This window comes from Belonocnema kinseyi, chromosome 7, assembly GCF_010883055.1.
Source record: "Belonocnema kinseyi isolate 2016_QV_RU_SX_M_011 chromosome 7, B_treatae_v1, whole genome shotgun sequence".
Lineage (NCBI taxonomy): Eukaryota > Metazoa > Arthropoda > Insecta > Hymenoptera > Cynipidae > Belonocnema > Belonocnema kinseyi.
The window spans coordinates 45,517,948-45,536,011 of NC_046663.1; the positions used below are offsets into that span (position 1 = coordinate 45,517,948).

An 18,064-nucleotide genomic window follows, 5' to 3' on the forward strand; every position below is an offset into this window, starting at 1 on the left:
TTCAAACAAAAAGATCAATCTTCAACCGCAAAGATTAATTTCTATGAAAAAGACGAATGTTCTTTTAAAAAATATAATTTTTCAATCTAAAATGAAATAGCCAAATATTTAGTTAAAAAAATTAATGTTCAACCAAAGAGAAAATCTTTCACCTAAAATGATGGAATAGTTAAATTTTTAGTAAAAATAAATAAATAAAAAAAAACCACTAATTCTAAAAGAAACTGTTACATTTTCAAACAAAGTGAATAATTTTCAACTTAAATGATGAATCTTCAACTGAAATAGTTGAATTTTAATCGAAAACAAAACTAATGTTCAATTAAAAAAGATCATTCTACAACCAAAAATAGAATAGTTCTATTTTTAGTTTCAAAAAATTAATATCCAATTAAACAGATGAATTTTTAATTAAATGATGGAATATTCGATTAGAATTGTTACATTTTCAGTTAAAAAATAAATCATTTTCAACTAAAAAAAATTAATTTTTAAAAAATAGACAATATTTCTAATAAGGTGATAAATCTCCAACTAAACTGATAAATCTTAAACTGGAATAGTTCAATATTAAAGCAAAAAGAGCAATTTTCAACCAATACGATTAATTTCCCTTTAAAAAAACAACGAATTTTCAACTAAAGAAGATAAATTGCCAACCAAAAATTGAAAAGTTAAGTTTTTAATTAAAAAATTAATATCTACCAAAAAGACGAATTTTCAATTAAAAAAGATAATTTTTTAACCAAAAATTCAATAGTTAAATTTTCAGTTTGAAAATTAGGATTAAATCAAAGAGATTAATTTTTAACTTCAATGATGAAATATTTGATTATAATTGTTACATTTTCAGTTTAAAAAAATAATAATTTTCAACCAAAATAATACTAATCTTCAAAAAAAAACGTTACATTTCTAAACAAAGTGACGAATATTTAAATAAAATCATGAATCTTCAACAGGAATAAATTACATTTTAGAAAAAAGGCGAATTTTCAATTTAAAAAGATAATTCTTCAAACCAAGATTTGAATAGTTTAATTCTTAGTTTAAAAAAATAAATATCTAACCAAAGAGATCAATTTTAAACAATGATGGAATAGTCGATTGGAATAGTTACATTTTCAGTTAAAACAAAATAATAATTTTCCACATAAAAAAAACGAATTTTCAAAAATATATATAAGTTTTTAAATAAAGTGATGAATATTGAACTGAAATGATAAATCTTCAAATGAAATATTAGATCACTCAATCAGTCGTCGATTGGAAAGGTCTGTTACAATAAAAACAAACAAATGTTAGTTGAACGTTTCGGTCCTGAATTTGGACTCTCTTCAGAGAATATTTGATTATAATCAAAATCTGTAAGACAAAATCAAAAAATGTATAACATTAGAACAAATACGATCAAAAATAAACAAAAAAGGAGAAAGGGAAGTTTGAATTTTTAAGCAATAAAATAAAATAAGTTAATGAATTAAATAAAAGAAGAGAAATTACTCAAATTTGAGCATTTCGTGGTGCGAAAAGTTTGTTTACAAAACAGATTGAATAACAATTAGATGGTTTACATTATTTAAATAACTGTGAAAGATATACCTTTACAAAAAGTTCATTCCAAATATTTTAAGTCCGAAAAACATAACATTAATGATTCAATATATAAAACTTTTTTATATTAACGAAAAACATTTTTCCAGGTTGGCAAGATTTTAAAGACACAACTGGTCGCCAACCTGGCTCAACGTCTACTGAGGAAACAAACAATAAAAACTAAAGCTGAAAAGGCAATCAGATAATGAAATCTATCCATAAGTAATTCCAAATGCAATTAAAACCAGCAAGAAAACAGGTAAATTAAAAATTTAAAAAAAAGAATTAAAATTGATTTAAAATTGTTTTATAGATTTCCGGAAAATTATTCTTTTCATAGCGTAAATTAACGGCAACATTTTGATGTTTATTGATAAAGTAATTTTCAATCACTTTGCGACGAGGTTTGTTTTTCTCATAAGCTAAAATTTGTGTATTGTCAAAGTCGAATTGGTGACCGGTATCTAAAAAATGTTCAGGAAGAGCTGTATGATTGTTGTTATTGAAATTGGTTATTGAATATTTATGTTCTCTATTTCTAGTTTCTAATTTTCTTCCCGTTTCACCAACGTAGACTGAAGTGCAATTGAAGCAGTTGCATTTATCCCTTAGGTTGGAGAAAAACTTTTCGGAGGTTTTGATTGGTTTAAAAATTGTTTTTATTTTATGGTGAGGTAAAACCTGTTCAATTTTTTCAGATAAACCTTTGATATATGGACAAACAGTGAAATTTACAAAATTCTTCCCTGATTTTTTATTATTGGTAAGAGATTCAGAGTTATAAAAACGTAAAGTTTCTTTTTTTAAACAGTCATCAATTAAATGTGAAGGGTATCCATTATCTTTTAAGGTATCTTTAATAAGTTTGATATTTTTGGGCCTGAATTCTGGATTTGAAATTCGGAGAATTCGGAAAAACAAACCTCTTACTACACCAATTTTATGGCAGTTTGGATTAGATGAATTAAAATTTAGATATCTGCCCATGTTTTCTTTTGAAGCCAGTCAGTTTTGATATAATTATTTTCACGGATAATTAATGTGTCTAAAAAACTAATTTTGTTTTTGTTTTCAATCTCAATGGTAAATTTTAGATTATTATTGTAGCTATTAAATTGATCCAAGATGATCTGTGTTTTATTTTGCGGAACCGATGTGATAATATCGTCTACATATCGATAATAGAAAGGGAGGCAAAAATTTAGTGCATTTAAGCAAGTGCTTTCCAATTTTTCCATGAATAAATTCGCTGCAGCCGGAGACAGAAGAGAACCCATGGCTAGGCCCAAAATTTGCTTATACGTTTCACGGTCAAAGTTGAAAAAAGTAGTATTCAAGCACAAATTAACACATTTTATGAATTCATCTTCAGGGATTTTTGTATATTCGGAGATTTCCGTCCATCTCTCTCTAATACTCTGGATGACTGGATTGACAGGAATGTTATTGAACATGTCGACTACATCTAAAGATACTAGAACATAGCCCTTTGGTAATACGTGTCTTTTAATGTTTTTAAGAAAAGATAGACTGTCCTTGATGTTACAATCATTCTTTCCAATGATCTTATTCAAAATATTGAATTATTTTTTGCTTCAGTAGTAGAAGTATATTCAAATTTAGAAATCTTATAAGTATTAGTATCATTCAAAACATTTAACAGTTTTATAATCGGATTTTGACATGGCTACAGTAACATTGCCTTTATCTGCTTTTAAGAAAAGAATATCAGGATTATCTTTAAAAAATTATGTAACTCCGTTAGATTTTAAATTGCAACTAAATTTTTGCCGATTCCGCCTTTTAAGAGATGTAACATGGTCCATGATTAGCTGTGTGCAATGATTCCTAATAGCATTTTTATCATCAAGGGGAAGGTTGAAGATTCCCGTTTCAATGGAAGCTATAAAATTAAAAACTTGAAAATCTTTTATTGACTGATCGCAACCTGAATGATTTGATCCCAGTGACACAATATCAATAATATTTTCAGGGATATTGATGTTAGCGAAATTTTTAAACCATTTTTTACTGCATTGGAAAATATATTTTTTGCTTTTCTTTTCCTTCAAACAAAGAAACTTACTGATAGATTTCATTTTACATGTTTTAAAAAATCTTTTATTCATCTTTCTCTTCTTTTATTTCATTCATTAACTTCTTTTATTTTATTGCTTAAAAATCCAAACTTCCCTTACAGTCTTACAGATTTTGACTATAATAAAATATTTACTGAAGAGGGTCCAAACTCAGGACCGAAACGTTTAACTAACATTTGTTTGTTTTTATTGTAACTGACCTTTCCAATCGACGACTGATTGACTGATCTAACATAAATACAAGGTCGAGACTGATTTATCAAAATTCAAATAAAATAGTTGAATATTAATTCGAAAAGATAAAATTTTCAACTAAAAAGATGAATATTTAGCTAGAATCATTGAATTTTCAACCAAGCAGATTTAATTTTAACAACAAAATAAATAAAAATAAATTTCAACAAAATAGTTCAATACAGTAATTTAAAGTTACTTTTACAAATAAAGAATCATTCTTATTCAATTTTACATTGCAATTTAAAAAAGAAAATTAATCACGCTCTTGAAAAAATTCTCTATCTCAAACAAATTCCCTGACATTTCCAGGTTTTTTTTTTTGGTACATAAAAATTCGCTGACAACTCCAGGTTTTCCAGGTAGGGCAGACACCCGGAAAAGAAAATGACATTGAAAATACTTCTTCTTCTAGAAAGGAGAGCTACAAACCTAAGAGTAAAATCGCCTTTTTGATCCTTGTCGCCGAAAGGCACTTCGACTTCAGAATGATCTGGCGCTCGATACCGGATTCGACCGGGCAACGGGTCACTTTGATGTCTTGTTGTATTTCCCCTTTCTAAAGGTTTCAAGACCTGTCCCTTGACCACATCATTGCTGATTTCTTCAAAAACAATAGAACCCGGTGGTAGTTTCGTTATGTTACAGGCTACTTCTTTACCCTAGAAATAAACAAAAAAAAAATCCACCGTCTATCTGTAGAGCTTCTCTAATCTCAAATTGAATGCTTAATGCTCACATTTCGACTTTGTATTATGAATTCAACATCGTCTCCCAGTTTGAGTTCATCCTTAAAAGACTTGGCCTCGCTAAAGTGGAAAAATATCTCCTTTACAACGTCGGCGCGTTCGATGAAACCAAAGCTTTCTTTCATCGAGCACACAACACCACGGTAACGCACTGGATGTACAGGATTCTCAAGTCTTACATGACATGCGCCTAAATTCCCGCTGCAATTAAAAATCCTCTTTTCAAAAAAAAGTCTGATCAATCAAGAGAGTTCAAATCAGCTGTTTTCTTGTATTTAAAAAAAAATGCTAAGTACAGTTGACAGTTTCCAGCATGTTTATCTTCATTCTCAGACTCTTAGGGATCCAATGTTTCGTAATTATTAAAAAAAAGTGTGTAAAATTGTTTATTAATACATAGATGTAAACAATTCATATTCAAAAGACGCGTTTTTTTGCGAATAAATTCGGCTATGCTCAAACCGAAAGACGTAGAGATTTGAAAATTTTTTCCAAAAATTTAACATGTTATGTCATAACATATATTTTTTTCAAAATTTTCGGCAGGATAGTTTTTTTCGAAAAAAATGTTGAAATATGTCAAACATGGACATTTTCTTTGAAAAAAATATATATTGTAATTGTACGTATTTCAGATACAACTGTAAAATTTTATAAGAGATGACTTTTTTAACCAAATATTTGAATTTTCAAGAAAAGAATTAAATTTTGAACATAATAGTTGAATTTTCAACCTAAAAAGATAAATTCTCAACTAAAAAGTGTCATAGTTTATATTTCAATAAAAAAAGATTATATTTATATCGAAAAAAAAGAATTTCAAAGCCAAAAAGAGGAATTTTCAACAAAGATTTTTCACTTAAGAAAAAAATTAAAGTTTATCTGCACTGTTGAACATTCAAGCCAAAGAACTAATTTTTCCCTTAAAAAATTGAATTTTTAAACAAAAAATATGCATTTTCAGCAAAAAATTAATTTTTCATGAAACTGATGCATTTTTACCCAACAACCATTAAATTTCAGAGCAAGAAAAGTTTTTTTTATACCAAAAAAGGAGATTTTTCAACTAAAAAAGATAAATCTTAAAAAAATGACTTTTTACGATAAAAAAATTCATTTTCAAACGAGAAATAAGTTTGTACGAAAAAAATTGAAATTTCAATCCAAGAATACGATGTTTTTCAACCGGAAAGAATGAATTTTTAACAGAACAGTTGAATTCTCTACCAAATAGTTGCATTTTTATCCGCGAAAAATGAAATTTGTACTAAAACAGATGGATTTTTAATAAAGAAACGAAACACTTTTATTTAAAGTAGAACTTTCATCCAGAAAAGATTTCAATTCATTTTTCAAAATCAAAATACAAATTTACTTTAATAATATAATTTTAAAATATCCTTAAATTTTTTTAATTCTTTAGTCTTTCAGGGGGACCGTTTTAATCAAAGAAAAAAATTCCCGGTCATTTCCCGGTTCGCAAACATTTTTTATGGCCCATGAAATATAGAACTTGGATCAATTATAGAGTTCAAAGATTCAAATTAATTTCCATAAATATAAATCCACGTTAAAATTTGCAATATTCTAAATTAAAGAATCAAGCAATGAACTTTAAAAAATTTTTAAACTATATTATTTCAAGTAATTTTAAGTTAGACACATTAAAAATTGAAACCTAATTTTTTTAACATAACAGTTCTTAAATTGGAAGTTAAATGGTTTTTATTTTAAATAGTCTAGACATCCTTCAAAAGCTTAAAAATTTTATTTCCAAATCTGGAAAATGCTAGAAGTGGTATTAAATTTTTCCAAATTCAAAATCATTTTTGAATTTGTTGTCAGAACTTTTAAATATATTTCAAAATGAATTGCACTTTTTCTATAACTTTTAGAAAATCCTGCAAATTAAAAAAAAATAAATTTGAATTTATAAATAACAATAGAACATTTATTATTTGTAAAAATATTAAAGTAATATTAAGAAATATTTAGAGGTTTTAAAAAGATTCGAATTAAATTTAGAACTTGAAATAATTTCAAATACTTACAGTAGAATTTTAAATAAAATGTAGATTTTTGGAGATTTCAAACAAAAAATTTAGAATTTTGTTAAGAATTGTGAAAGACTTCAAAAGAATAACAATTTTTCTTAAGATTCCTAGGAAAATTGAAAATGATTTTTCACTTTGAAAAATTATGTAAGATTTTAAGGATTTTTTTTTAATTTTCAGGATTTTCAAAAATTGTAGGAAAATTTCAATTAATTTTTAAATACATTTAGAAGTTCTGAAAAAAATGTTAACACACTTCGTTTAAATTACTTGAAATAATTTCAAGTTTTTAATTGATTTTGAATCTTTTCAAAACTTCTACATATCTCTTAAAATTACTCAAATTTATGCTACAAATTATAAGTGTTAATTGTTTTTTATGCGTCAAAATTTAACAATTTCACTCATAAATTAAACACTTTTTAAGTCGAACAATTATAATTGTAAGGCTAAAAGATTAAAAGTTCTTCGAAAATCTAAAGACTCAAAGCTTTCTATGTAAAACGATTCAGTTTCAAAGTGTTTTGTTTTAAATATTTGGTTTCAATTTACTCGTCTTAAATGGACAGTAAAATATTGCTAAATATTAAATATTTATTCTTTTTCTGTATTATGAAATTTCAAATTAAATGGGATGAAAATTAAATAATTTAGACTCACAATATTTTTAATGTAATAACAAACTTTACTTATGACTATAGTATTATGGATTTATTTTTAAATTGAAAATAGTAAAACGCACGTTTACATTTTTTAATAGCTGCAAAAATTAATAGAAATAATATATTAATAAATTTATTTATTAAATTAATTATAAAAAAATAATACAAAGAAATACCTGCAACTCTGGATTAAAAATATATTATTGATAAATCATGGATATTATCGGAATGAATGATATATTAACTTCGATTCTTATAAAAACTTTCGGATTGAAACAGTTATTGTTCTGATTTCTATACTTACAGATCCATTTTAAAAATTATTTATTTATTTATATTTCTGGGTCCGGCGACCACCCTGTTTTTTATTTTAAAAAATCTTCGATTTTAAAAACTTCTAATTTTTAATTTTTTAACCTTTAAAACTGCATTTTAAAATTCTTAAATTAAAATATATGCTTAAAAATTAAAAATGGAAAATTTTTTAAGTGAAAGATTTTTGAATTAAGCATTCTAAACTAAATGATATAATAATTTATAAAAATCCCAAGTTAGTAAATTATTTAAAAAGGGTTGAAATCAAAGTTAGACAAAATTTTTATTCTAAAATTTTTAAAAAATTGACGGTCAAAAAATAAATTTACTGTCATTTCCCGGTTTTCCCCTGTCCCATAAAATTCCCCGATATTTCCCGGTTTTCCGGTCCAGCAGCCACCCTGGTCTTTGTAAATTCCTTGAAATATTGGAAACTTTTAAATCATTTGCAATGCCTCCAAATTATTGAAATCTATTCAAAATTCCTTATAATCTTTCAAAACACTCTAAAACCTTTAAAATCCTTTAGAATCACTTCATATTATCAAAATTTTTTCGAAAATATCCTAAGGTATTTTAAATCCTGTAGTCTTTTAAAATCCTTTGAAACTTTTTAAAGCTCTTGAAAATTCCTTGAAATTTTTTAAAATACCTCAAATCTTTTTCGATGATTGATTTAATTCTCTTAATTTTAATTATGTGAGAGCTAAAAATTTTTCTCTTTAAATAAGTCAATGCTCTCAAAATTTCCTGTAAAATAAATCCAGGATGAAGCCAAATCGTTCATTTTTTAAGTAGATATTGCAAGAATAGTATATATTTCAATGATTTCTTCAATTTTCAATAATTTCCTTAACAATCAATATTTTTAATGTTCTTGGACTAATTTTAAAGCTATTTTTCCACAGTATCGCAAAAGCTTATGAGCATAAATCCAAAAAAAAAATCCTATCACAGTGCAAGAACTTAATGTTGTTCTAGGCTAGTAAACTTTTGCGATACTGTGGAAAAATAGCTTTTAAATTAGTCTAGGAACATTAAAAAATATTCATTATTGCGGAAGTTATTGAAAATTTAAGAAATCATTGAAATTTACACCATTTTTGCAATATCTATTTGAAAAATAGAACAAATAGGCTTCATCCTGGGACAGGACATTTCGGACATAAATAAAATTAAGAGAATTTAATCAATCATCAAAAAAGAGGTGAACTCAAACTTTTGACCGGCAGTGCACTTAAAATCTTTGGCAATATCTTTAAATATTTTAAAACCTTTGAAATCAAACGCGAAATCCCTCAGTACTTGTGAATAAATTCTTTGAAATCCATTAAAATATTATAAAATCCCGTGAAACCTGATATTTCCTGAAGTTTTTTAAATCCCTTAAAATCAAAAAAATCTTTGGAAATTCCTTCAATATTTTTAAATTTCTTGAAAAAGCCTTGGCATCTTTGAAAATGTCCGAACATTTTTCAAATTCTTTGAAATCCCTTCAAATTATGAAAACCAATTGAAAATTCTTGACATATTCCTTGGATAGAATACCTTAAATATCCTAAAAATCTTTAAAATGCTTCAAAATCATTGTAGATACCTTGAAATAATGTAAACCCTTTGAAATCCCGTCCAAATAATTGAAACATTTTTTAATTTCTTTGAAATCTATTAAAGGTTCGTACAATTTTTGCAATCTTTTCAAATCCCTTTAAACTTTTTAAAACTCTTGAAAATGCCTTGGAATTTTTCCAAATATCCTAAAATCTTTAACGTCCTTCAAAATGCTTTCACATTATTAAAAACAACAGAAAATTTCTTGGAATCTTTTAAAATAACCTAAAATATTTTTTTAAATTCTTGTAAATCTTTATAAATATCTTGAAATATTTGAAATTCTTTTAAATCCTACACGAAAGTCCTCAATTTTTTCGAATAAAAATTTGGAAATCCATTAAAATACAACGAAATCCCTTAAAGTTCTATGAAATCTGATATTTCTTTAAATTGGAAATTTTAAATGGAAAATTTATTAAAATGCCTTGAGAGCTTTTAAATTACTTAAAAGCATTCAAATCCTCAAGCATCAAGCATTTGAAAATTGCTTGAATATTTTGAAAATACCCTAAAATTATAGAAAATTCTTCGGAATTTTGCAAAATACTCGAAAATATTTCTATTTCTTTGAAATCCCTTGAAACCTTTTAAATCCTTTGGAATCCCTTCAAATTATGGAAATATATTCAAAACCGTTTGGAATCTTCTAAAATCCCCAAAAACATTTCAAATCTTACGAAACATTTTAAAACTCCTGGAAACTTTTTAAAGCTCTTGAAAATTACCTGGTATTTTTAAAAATATTCTAAAATCTAAAAAATCCTTTCAAATCCTTTAAAATGATTAAAATCGGTTGATAATTTTAGTAAACTATTAAAATACTCTAAAATATTTCAAAGGAATTCAAAACAATTCAGAAATAAGTATAAACCTGAATTCAATAATTGTTAACTAATGGTTGATTTTATTGCAAGAAAAGTGACTAAAGTGATCGTTTTTAATTACAGAAGTCCCCTGACTTTTCTCATTTTTTTTTTAAATCCTTTACTTTTCCCTGATTTCCAGGATTTTTCTACTCTGCGGCCACTCTCTATAAAACTGAAAATTGTTAGAAAAAAAAAGTACGTACCGTTGGTTTGTCGCAATCTGAAAAGAAACCTTATCGCCCGCACGCAAAGTGACGTTTCCTTCGACATCATCTTTGGTATAAGGTAGGAAAAAACACTCCCCTCTGTTCTCGTAGCTGATTCGCCCCTGTGAGTCGCCACTAGCTTGCAACTCTGTTGTAACATTTCCTGTAACTCGTTCCTCGCTTAGTACCTATTCCACAAATAAATAAGTAATTTTAATAAAAATCTACCCATTTTTCGCAGATTTTGTTTAATCTAATTTCTGATTAAACTGATCTAATTTAAAATGAAATTCGAAATCCGGGCAAACAGATCTACTAAATCAGATAAAGAAATAAAACAAGCTTTCTGTTACAAGTACTGTTTTTCGTTTTTTAACTGAAATGACGCATCTTCAACCAAAGACTTCAATTTTCAACGAAATGTAGAATAGTTGAATTTTCCGTTAAGAATATTAATATTCAGGCCAAAAAAGATTAATATTCCAATCAAAGAGATAAATTCTTAACTGAAATGATGAATCTTCAACCAATAAAATGAGTTTTGAACAAACTAGTTCCATTTACAAACAAAAGTGCAGTTCAAATTTCAATAAAAAAGGATGAATTTTTAATCGAAAAGTTGATTTTATAACTGAAAAAGATCATTTTTATACAAAAATTTGAATAGTTAGATTTTTAATTGAAAAGATTAATTTTCATTCAAAAAAGACGAATTTTTAATCAACCAGTTTATTTTCTAACCAAAAAGACCAATTTTTTACTGAAATGATGAATACTCTACCAATCAAATAAATTTTTAACAACGTAGTTCCACTCTTAACCAAGTATAGTTGAAATTTAAAAAAAAAGACGATTTGTCAATCAAATAGTTGAATTTTCAACTAAAAAAGATCAATTCTCGACCAAAAAGACGAATTTACAACAAAATAGTTTTAAATATTCCATTTTCAGTTAAAAAGTTAATTTTTCAACCAAAGAAATGAATTTTTTATCAAAATGATGAATTTTTAACTGAAACGATGAATCTTTAAACTATTAATTAATTTTTCAACTACGAAGATGCATGCTTAAGTAAAATAACCAAGAACCAAGAAGATTAATGTTCTACCAAAAAGAGGACTTTTCAACAAAATACATAAATTTTTAAACATTTAAAAAGAATAATTTTTAACGAAAAAAGACGATTTTTAAACAAAACAGTTACTTTTCTAACCAAAGAGATACATTTTTAACTGAAATGACTAATCTTGAACTAAAAGTGGAATTCTTCAATTTTCAGTTAAAAAGTTTAATTTTTGATACAAAAAAAAAACGAATTTTCAACAAAACAGTTACTTTTTCAACCAAAGAGATGATTTTTTAACCGAAATGAACAATCTTCAACAAAAAAATTAATTTTTAAAAAACCAGTTCCACTTTCAAGCAAGTATAGTTTAATTTTCAAAAAAAAAAAGATTAATTTTCTACGAAAAGTCGTCTATCTCTTCAACAAAATACATACATTTTTAAACAAAAAGTTGAATTTTCAACTAAAAAAGATGAATTTTTAACCAAAAATGAAATTATATTAGATGTTATTAGTATCCACCAGGGTAGTAGTTAATGAAATGTGTGGAAGTTTTTAACCGGTAGTCAGAAAAACCTCTACACCTTTTATCAAAAATGTAATTGTTGAATTTTCAGATAAAAACATTAATTTTTAATAAAAAAATACGAATTTGTAACAAAATTGTTAAAATTTATACTGAAAGTTAACTTTTCAGTAAAAAAACTTAATTTTCAGTGAAAGAAAAAACGAATTTTTAACACAATAGTTCATTTTTCAACAAAAGAGATGATTTTTTATGTGAAATTATGAATATTTTACGAAGAAAATGAATTTTAAACTACGTAGTTCCACTCTCAATCAAATAAAGTTGAATTTTCAAACAAAAAATACGACATTTCAACACAATATATGAATTTTCAATCACATAGTTGAATTTTGAAATAAAAAATACCAAATTTTCACCCAAAAAAGGCAAATTTACAACAAAATAGTTAACTATTTAACCAAAAGGATAAACTTTTAACTGAAATTACTAATCTATAACTAAAAGTGGATTGCTTTTGTTCTCAGTTAAAAAGTTTCATTTTTGATGCAAAATAAAAAAATGAATTTACTTTTTAAATCAAAGAGATGATTTTTTAACCGAAATGATAAATCTTCTACAAAATACATGCATTTTTATACAAAAAGTTGAATTTTCAACTTAAAAAGATGAATTTTTAACCAAAAATGAAATTGTATTAGATGTTATTTGTGTCGACCAGGGCAATAGTTAATAAAAAGTGTGAAAGTTTTTAAATAGTAGTCAATAAAACCTCCACACCTTTTATCAAAAATTAAATTATTAAATTTTCAGATAAAAGCATTAATTTTTAATTTTAAAAAATGAATAATCTTCAACAAAAAGTGGATTACTTCAATTTTGAGTAAAAAAGTTCAATTTCTCATTAAGAAAACAACGAATTTTCAACAAAATGGTTAATTTTTCAACGAAAGAGATGAATTTTCGACTGAAATGTTGAAAATTCAACAAAAAAATTAATTTTTAAGAAAGTAGTTCTAGTTCCAACCAAGTACAGTATAATTTTAAACGAAAAAGATGATTTTACAACCAAAACTGGAATATCTAAATTCAAAGAAACAAAGATTATTTTTCAAGCAAAAAGGACATCATTTTTTTTTTACAAATTTTCAATCAAAATGATGAATTTTTCACTGAAACGATGAATGTTCAACAAAATAAAATTATTTTTTAACAACGCAGCTCCACTTTTAAACAAGTATAGTTTAATTTTCAACGAAAAAGATGAATTTTTAACAAAACAATGGAATAATTAAAAAGATTAATATTTAACGAAAAAAATAGTTACTTCAAACAAAATACATGAACTTTCAATCGAGCAGTTGGATATAAAATAAAAGAATATCAATTTTTAACAAATAGTGGAATAGCTAAATTTACAGTTAAAAATATTGATTTTCAGCCAAAAATACGAATTTTCAAGAAAATAGTTCAAGTTTCAATTGAAATAGTTAAAGTTCCATTAAAAACGTTAATTTTTAGCATAAGAAAAAACAAATTTTCAACAAAATAGTTAATTTTTCAATGAAAAAATTCATGTCTTTTCAACAAAATACATGAATAATTTAAAAACAAAAAGTTGAATTTTTAACCCAAAAAGAAATTTGTAATTGATCAAATATGTCACATTTTTAGATAAAAACATTAATTTTTAATAATAAAATACGAATTTTCAACGAAATATTTCAAGTTTCAACTGGAATAGGTAAATCTTCAATAAAAAAATAATTTTCAGTCAAAGGAAAAACGAATTTTTAACAAACTAGTTGAGTTTTCAACCAAAGAGAAATTTGAGTAAACTAAATAAATATAATAATACAATATAAATATAAATATAAAAATATAATAAAAAATAAAGTAAGCTAAACTAATGAATCTTCAATAACAAAAATTAATTTTGAACCAAACAGTTCCAATTTTAACCAAGTATAGATTAATCTTCAAAAACATTAATTTTAAACAAAATAGTTAAATCTTCAACTGGAATAATTAAATTTTCATTAAAAACAAAATTTTTCCAGGCACGGAAAAACGAAGTTTTAACAAAATAGTTCATTTTTCAATCAAAGAGATGAATTTGCAGCCAAAAATCTAATAGTAGACTTTTTAAACCAAAATAATGAAGTTTCATCCGAAAATAAATGGAAAATCTTATTGGATTCTCTCAATTTAATTAGAATTTATGCGAAAAACACGAAAAAAGGGAAAGTTTCTTGAAAAGAGAGGGAAAAAGATTAATTCCTTTTTCAAAAAGGGAATGGGAGAAAGTGTGAAGAATGATTATAGTAAAAACAATGGAATTCGTCAACTCACCACTTCTGGAGCAATTTTGCTGACGAAACTTGCAATGGGTTTGCCGGTTCTTCGATCATACGTCATTTCGAATTCCACCGGATCTCCGATTTTCAGGTGTTCAATGTTTCCGCTAAACTGGCTGAAGTGGAAAAATAATCTTGCCTGTCTTTCGCAGCACTGGATGAAACCATATGAGTGCTAATGTGGAAAATAAATAGAGAACAAGGTAAGAATAATTCTAAAAGAACAAAATAAAAGATAAAAGGAAGAAAAACGAAGTGAGTTGCAAAAAATTTAATTTTCAAAATTCCCTGACTATTCTCGGACCAATTTTTTATTTGATATGACCATTAGATCATATTAAAAAACCAGGATTTAATATTTTTTTAAAGGATTAAAATTACTTTATTTTAACCAAAAAAAGATGAATTTTTTAATTCATAAGGAAAAATTTCCAACAAAACAGTTAAATTTCCGAACAAAACAGATGACTTTTTAACAGAATAGTTAAATTTTTAACCAAATTGTTGAATATCCTATCTGCAAATATAAATTTTCAACCAAATGGTCGAATTTTCGAAAAAAGAATTAAGTTTTCAACTAAATCGTCGAATTTCTAAACAAAAAAGATTAAATATCGGCCAATAACAATTTAAGAATAAATTTTCAATCAAGGAAGATGGATTTCAACCAAATAGTTGAATTTTCAAAAACATACAAAAATTCATTTTTAACCAAACAAATTCATTTACAACCAAATAATGGTTGAATTTTAAAACAAAAATTAAAAAATGAACTTTTAAGTAAAAAAAATAATTAATTGTCAAAAAAAAAATAAACGAGTTTCCATCAAAAATGTCAAATTTTGAACCAGATATGAATTTTCAAAAACAAAATCAAACAAACTTGTTGAGTTTTCAAGAAAATAAATTTTCAACTGTAAAAACAAGATTTTTATACAAAAAAGATGAATTTGCAACCAAAAATAGAATGGTACGATTCAATAGAACAGAATTACCGTTCAAGAAAAATAGTTGGGTTTTATACCCAAAGAGATGAAATTTGTATCCAAGAGATGAATTTTCAAAAGAATAGTTGAATTTTCAACCACAAAAAGGGATAAATTTTGAAAAAGTAGTTAAATTTGCAACCAAATAGATAAATTTTCAACAAAAATTGAAGAAGTTACATTTTCAGTTTAAAAAATTAATTTTCCACCAAGAAAACGAATTTTCAACCAAAGAGATGAACCTTCAACAAAAAAAAAAGAAATTTTTCAACAAAGTGATTCCACTGTTACGCAAAAAGTTGAATTTTTAATTTAAAAAAAGGATTTTTCAGCCTAAAATGGAATAATTACATTTTAAATGAAAAAAAGAGATTAGAAAAAAGTATTAAGCAAAGTAGTTAAACTCTTGACAAATAGATGAATTTTCAACTAAAATTTTGAATCTCCCACGGGAATATTAGTTCAATTATCATAATGTAATAATACGTATTTCAACCAAAAAAGATTTTTTATTTAAAATAAAAAACAGTTGAATTAAAAAAATGAGGATTTTCAAACAAAATAGTCGAATCATAAACAAAAGAATATTTATTTTCAACCAAACAGTTGCATTTTTAATTGAAAACGATGACATTTCTATCGAAATATATGAACTTTTAAACGAAGAGAAATTTTAAAAAAATTGAATTTTCAACCAAAAAAGATTTCCGTTGTATTTTTTAAAAGAAGATCTAAATGCTCAACAAAAAAATTCATTTTCTACCAAATAAAGACGAATTTAAAAAATAGTGAAATGTTCACTTAAACAGAAGAATCTACAGTAAAAAAAAATGTTCAACACAAAAACGAATTTTCCAATTAAAAAGACGAATTTTTAACAAATAAATATATATCAGTCAAGAAAACAAGTTCATCCAAGTTGTTGATCTTTAAAGCCAAAAGACCGAATTTTTGTATATTTATTTATATTTTACTCATTTATATATTACTTTTTTTAATTTTCAACTAAACACTTGCATTTTTAAACAAGAAAAGAGGACATTTCAAACAAAGAATGTTACTTTTCTACGAAAAAAGACGTATTTGCATTAAAAAGTATCAAATTTTAACCATCTACTCGAATTTTCAACCAAGAAAAAATTTTCTGCCAAAACAGTAGAACTTCCAACTTTTTAACCTAATTGGTAAATTTTCAACCAAATAATCAAATTCTTAACTGAAAAAATGATCATCAGGAGAAAGAAACTGCAAAAAAAGAAGTAAAATAAATTACTCACAAGAAGTGGCCACAAAATTTTCTAGTGTTTCCCAGACTATTCATATTCAAAGACCAGAATCTTAATCTTGTAACATCTCTGGCATAGAATTTGTTATAACCCACCCTCACAACAAAATAATATCCTTGGCATATCCCTAGGATATCTCGGCAGGATATAGGATATCCTGAAAAATCTCCCGAGATATCCTCGGCATATTCTGAAATGCATATTTATTAAAATATGTAGAATGCCTGAAAACATAAAGATTTACAAACATCCGTTTGAAAAAGAACCACTTTGTTCAAAGCTCGAATATTCGGTTTCTTTCAAAATCCTATCTCAGTATAATTAGCACAAAATTATTAACGCGAATAATTTTCACAACCAATAACAGCCTACTTACAGTAAAAAATAATTCACTTTCTAAAAATTTAAAAGTTGGTTGTTATTTTAGCTGTAAAATTTAAATTTAGCAGATTAGAGATCGCACTTTTCAACGGCAAAATCAATTTTTATGATAAAAAAACAATTAAAATCATATTTACCGCGTTCGTTTGCATAATATAAATAACAATTGATTATAATTTGGCACGAATATTCGATAAATTGTTGACTTTTGTTAAAGTGCCACTTATTATTGCGCAACAGTTTTCGCACACTGGTAACCATGATGGAATTTACCCGAAAGTTACTTTAGAGGGGACTTTATAATTATTGTATTTTGTAATGTTGTACTTTGTATCAAATCTAAAAAAAAATACCTAATATTATTAAATTATTTCTTATTTTATTGATACGATTGAATATAAATATAATTGGCAGTAGATATATTTAAATTTTCAGTAATATACTAAATTATAGAATTGGGATATCTTGGGAACATCCTTGGCATATAAATTTGGGACATTAATGGGATATCCTTAGGATATTCTGAGATATCGGGACATTCCAGGGATACCGAGATTTTCGCCCTGCAGGGTATTATTTGCAATATCCCTAGGATCTCCTGGGATATGCCCACGATATCTTAGGAGATAAATGGGATATCCCGCCAAAATCTCATGCTGCGAGGGCAAATAAGACAATTTCAAATGTGTCCCTTATAAGAACAGAGTTGTTTCCAAAGTCAGATATAATTTTTTCAATAAATGGATCTTATAGTATATAAAATTCTAATTATAAAAACGCCCATAAAATATTTTTCACATATTATTTACTACTTTTAATTTAATGTTGAAATATGAATTTTTTATCACGATGTCGATTGGAGGGCCCTTTTGACGTCAAAGGGGTCAGATTTTCCACCAATCACAGCTCACGTGTCAGTGATTCTTAAATATCTTTTTCTATGCCGATGTTTTGTTTTGGTTATGTGCACATCGAAAATACAAGTCGCAAAATATTGTTTTAAAAAAATGTCAATGGATGGTTTTGTAAAAACTAATAAAGAAAATCTACTGAAAATATAAATATAA

The 18,064-nt window shown here is 25.7% G+C and overlaps 1 protein-coding gene across 2 annotated transcripts in view; it reads right to left on the reverse strand.

The window, feature by feature from the left end:
* The window catches only part of LOC117176820 (cold shock domain-containing protein E1-like), a 45,517-nt gene that overhangs the window by 25,604 nt on the left and 1,849 nt on the right, over nt 1-18,064 (reverse strand). For both annotated transcript variants that reach the window (XM_033367141.1, XM_033367142.1), the window contains exons 2-5: nt 14,340-14,519; nt 10,393-10,583; nt 4,669-4,879; nt 4,362-4,591 (exon numbers count right to left, since the gene is read on the reverse strand). In XM_033367141.1, the coding sequence (XP_033223032.1) occupies nt 4,362-4,591; nt 4,669-4,879; nt 10,393-10,583; nt 14,340-14,519 (812 nt within the window). The remainder of the gene's footprint in view (nt 1-4,361; nt 4,592-4,668; nt 4,880-10,392; nt 10,584-14,339; nt 14,520-18,064) is intronic.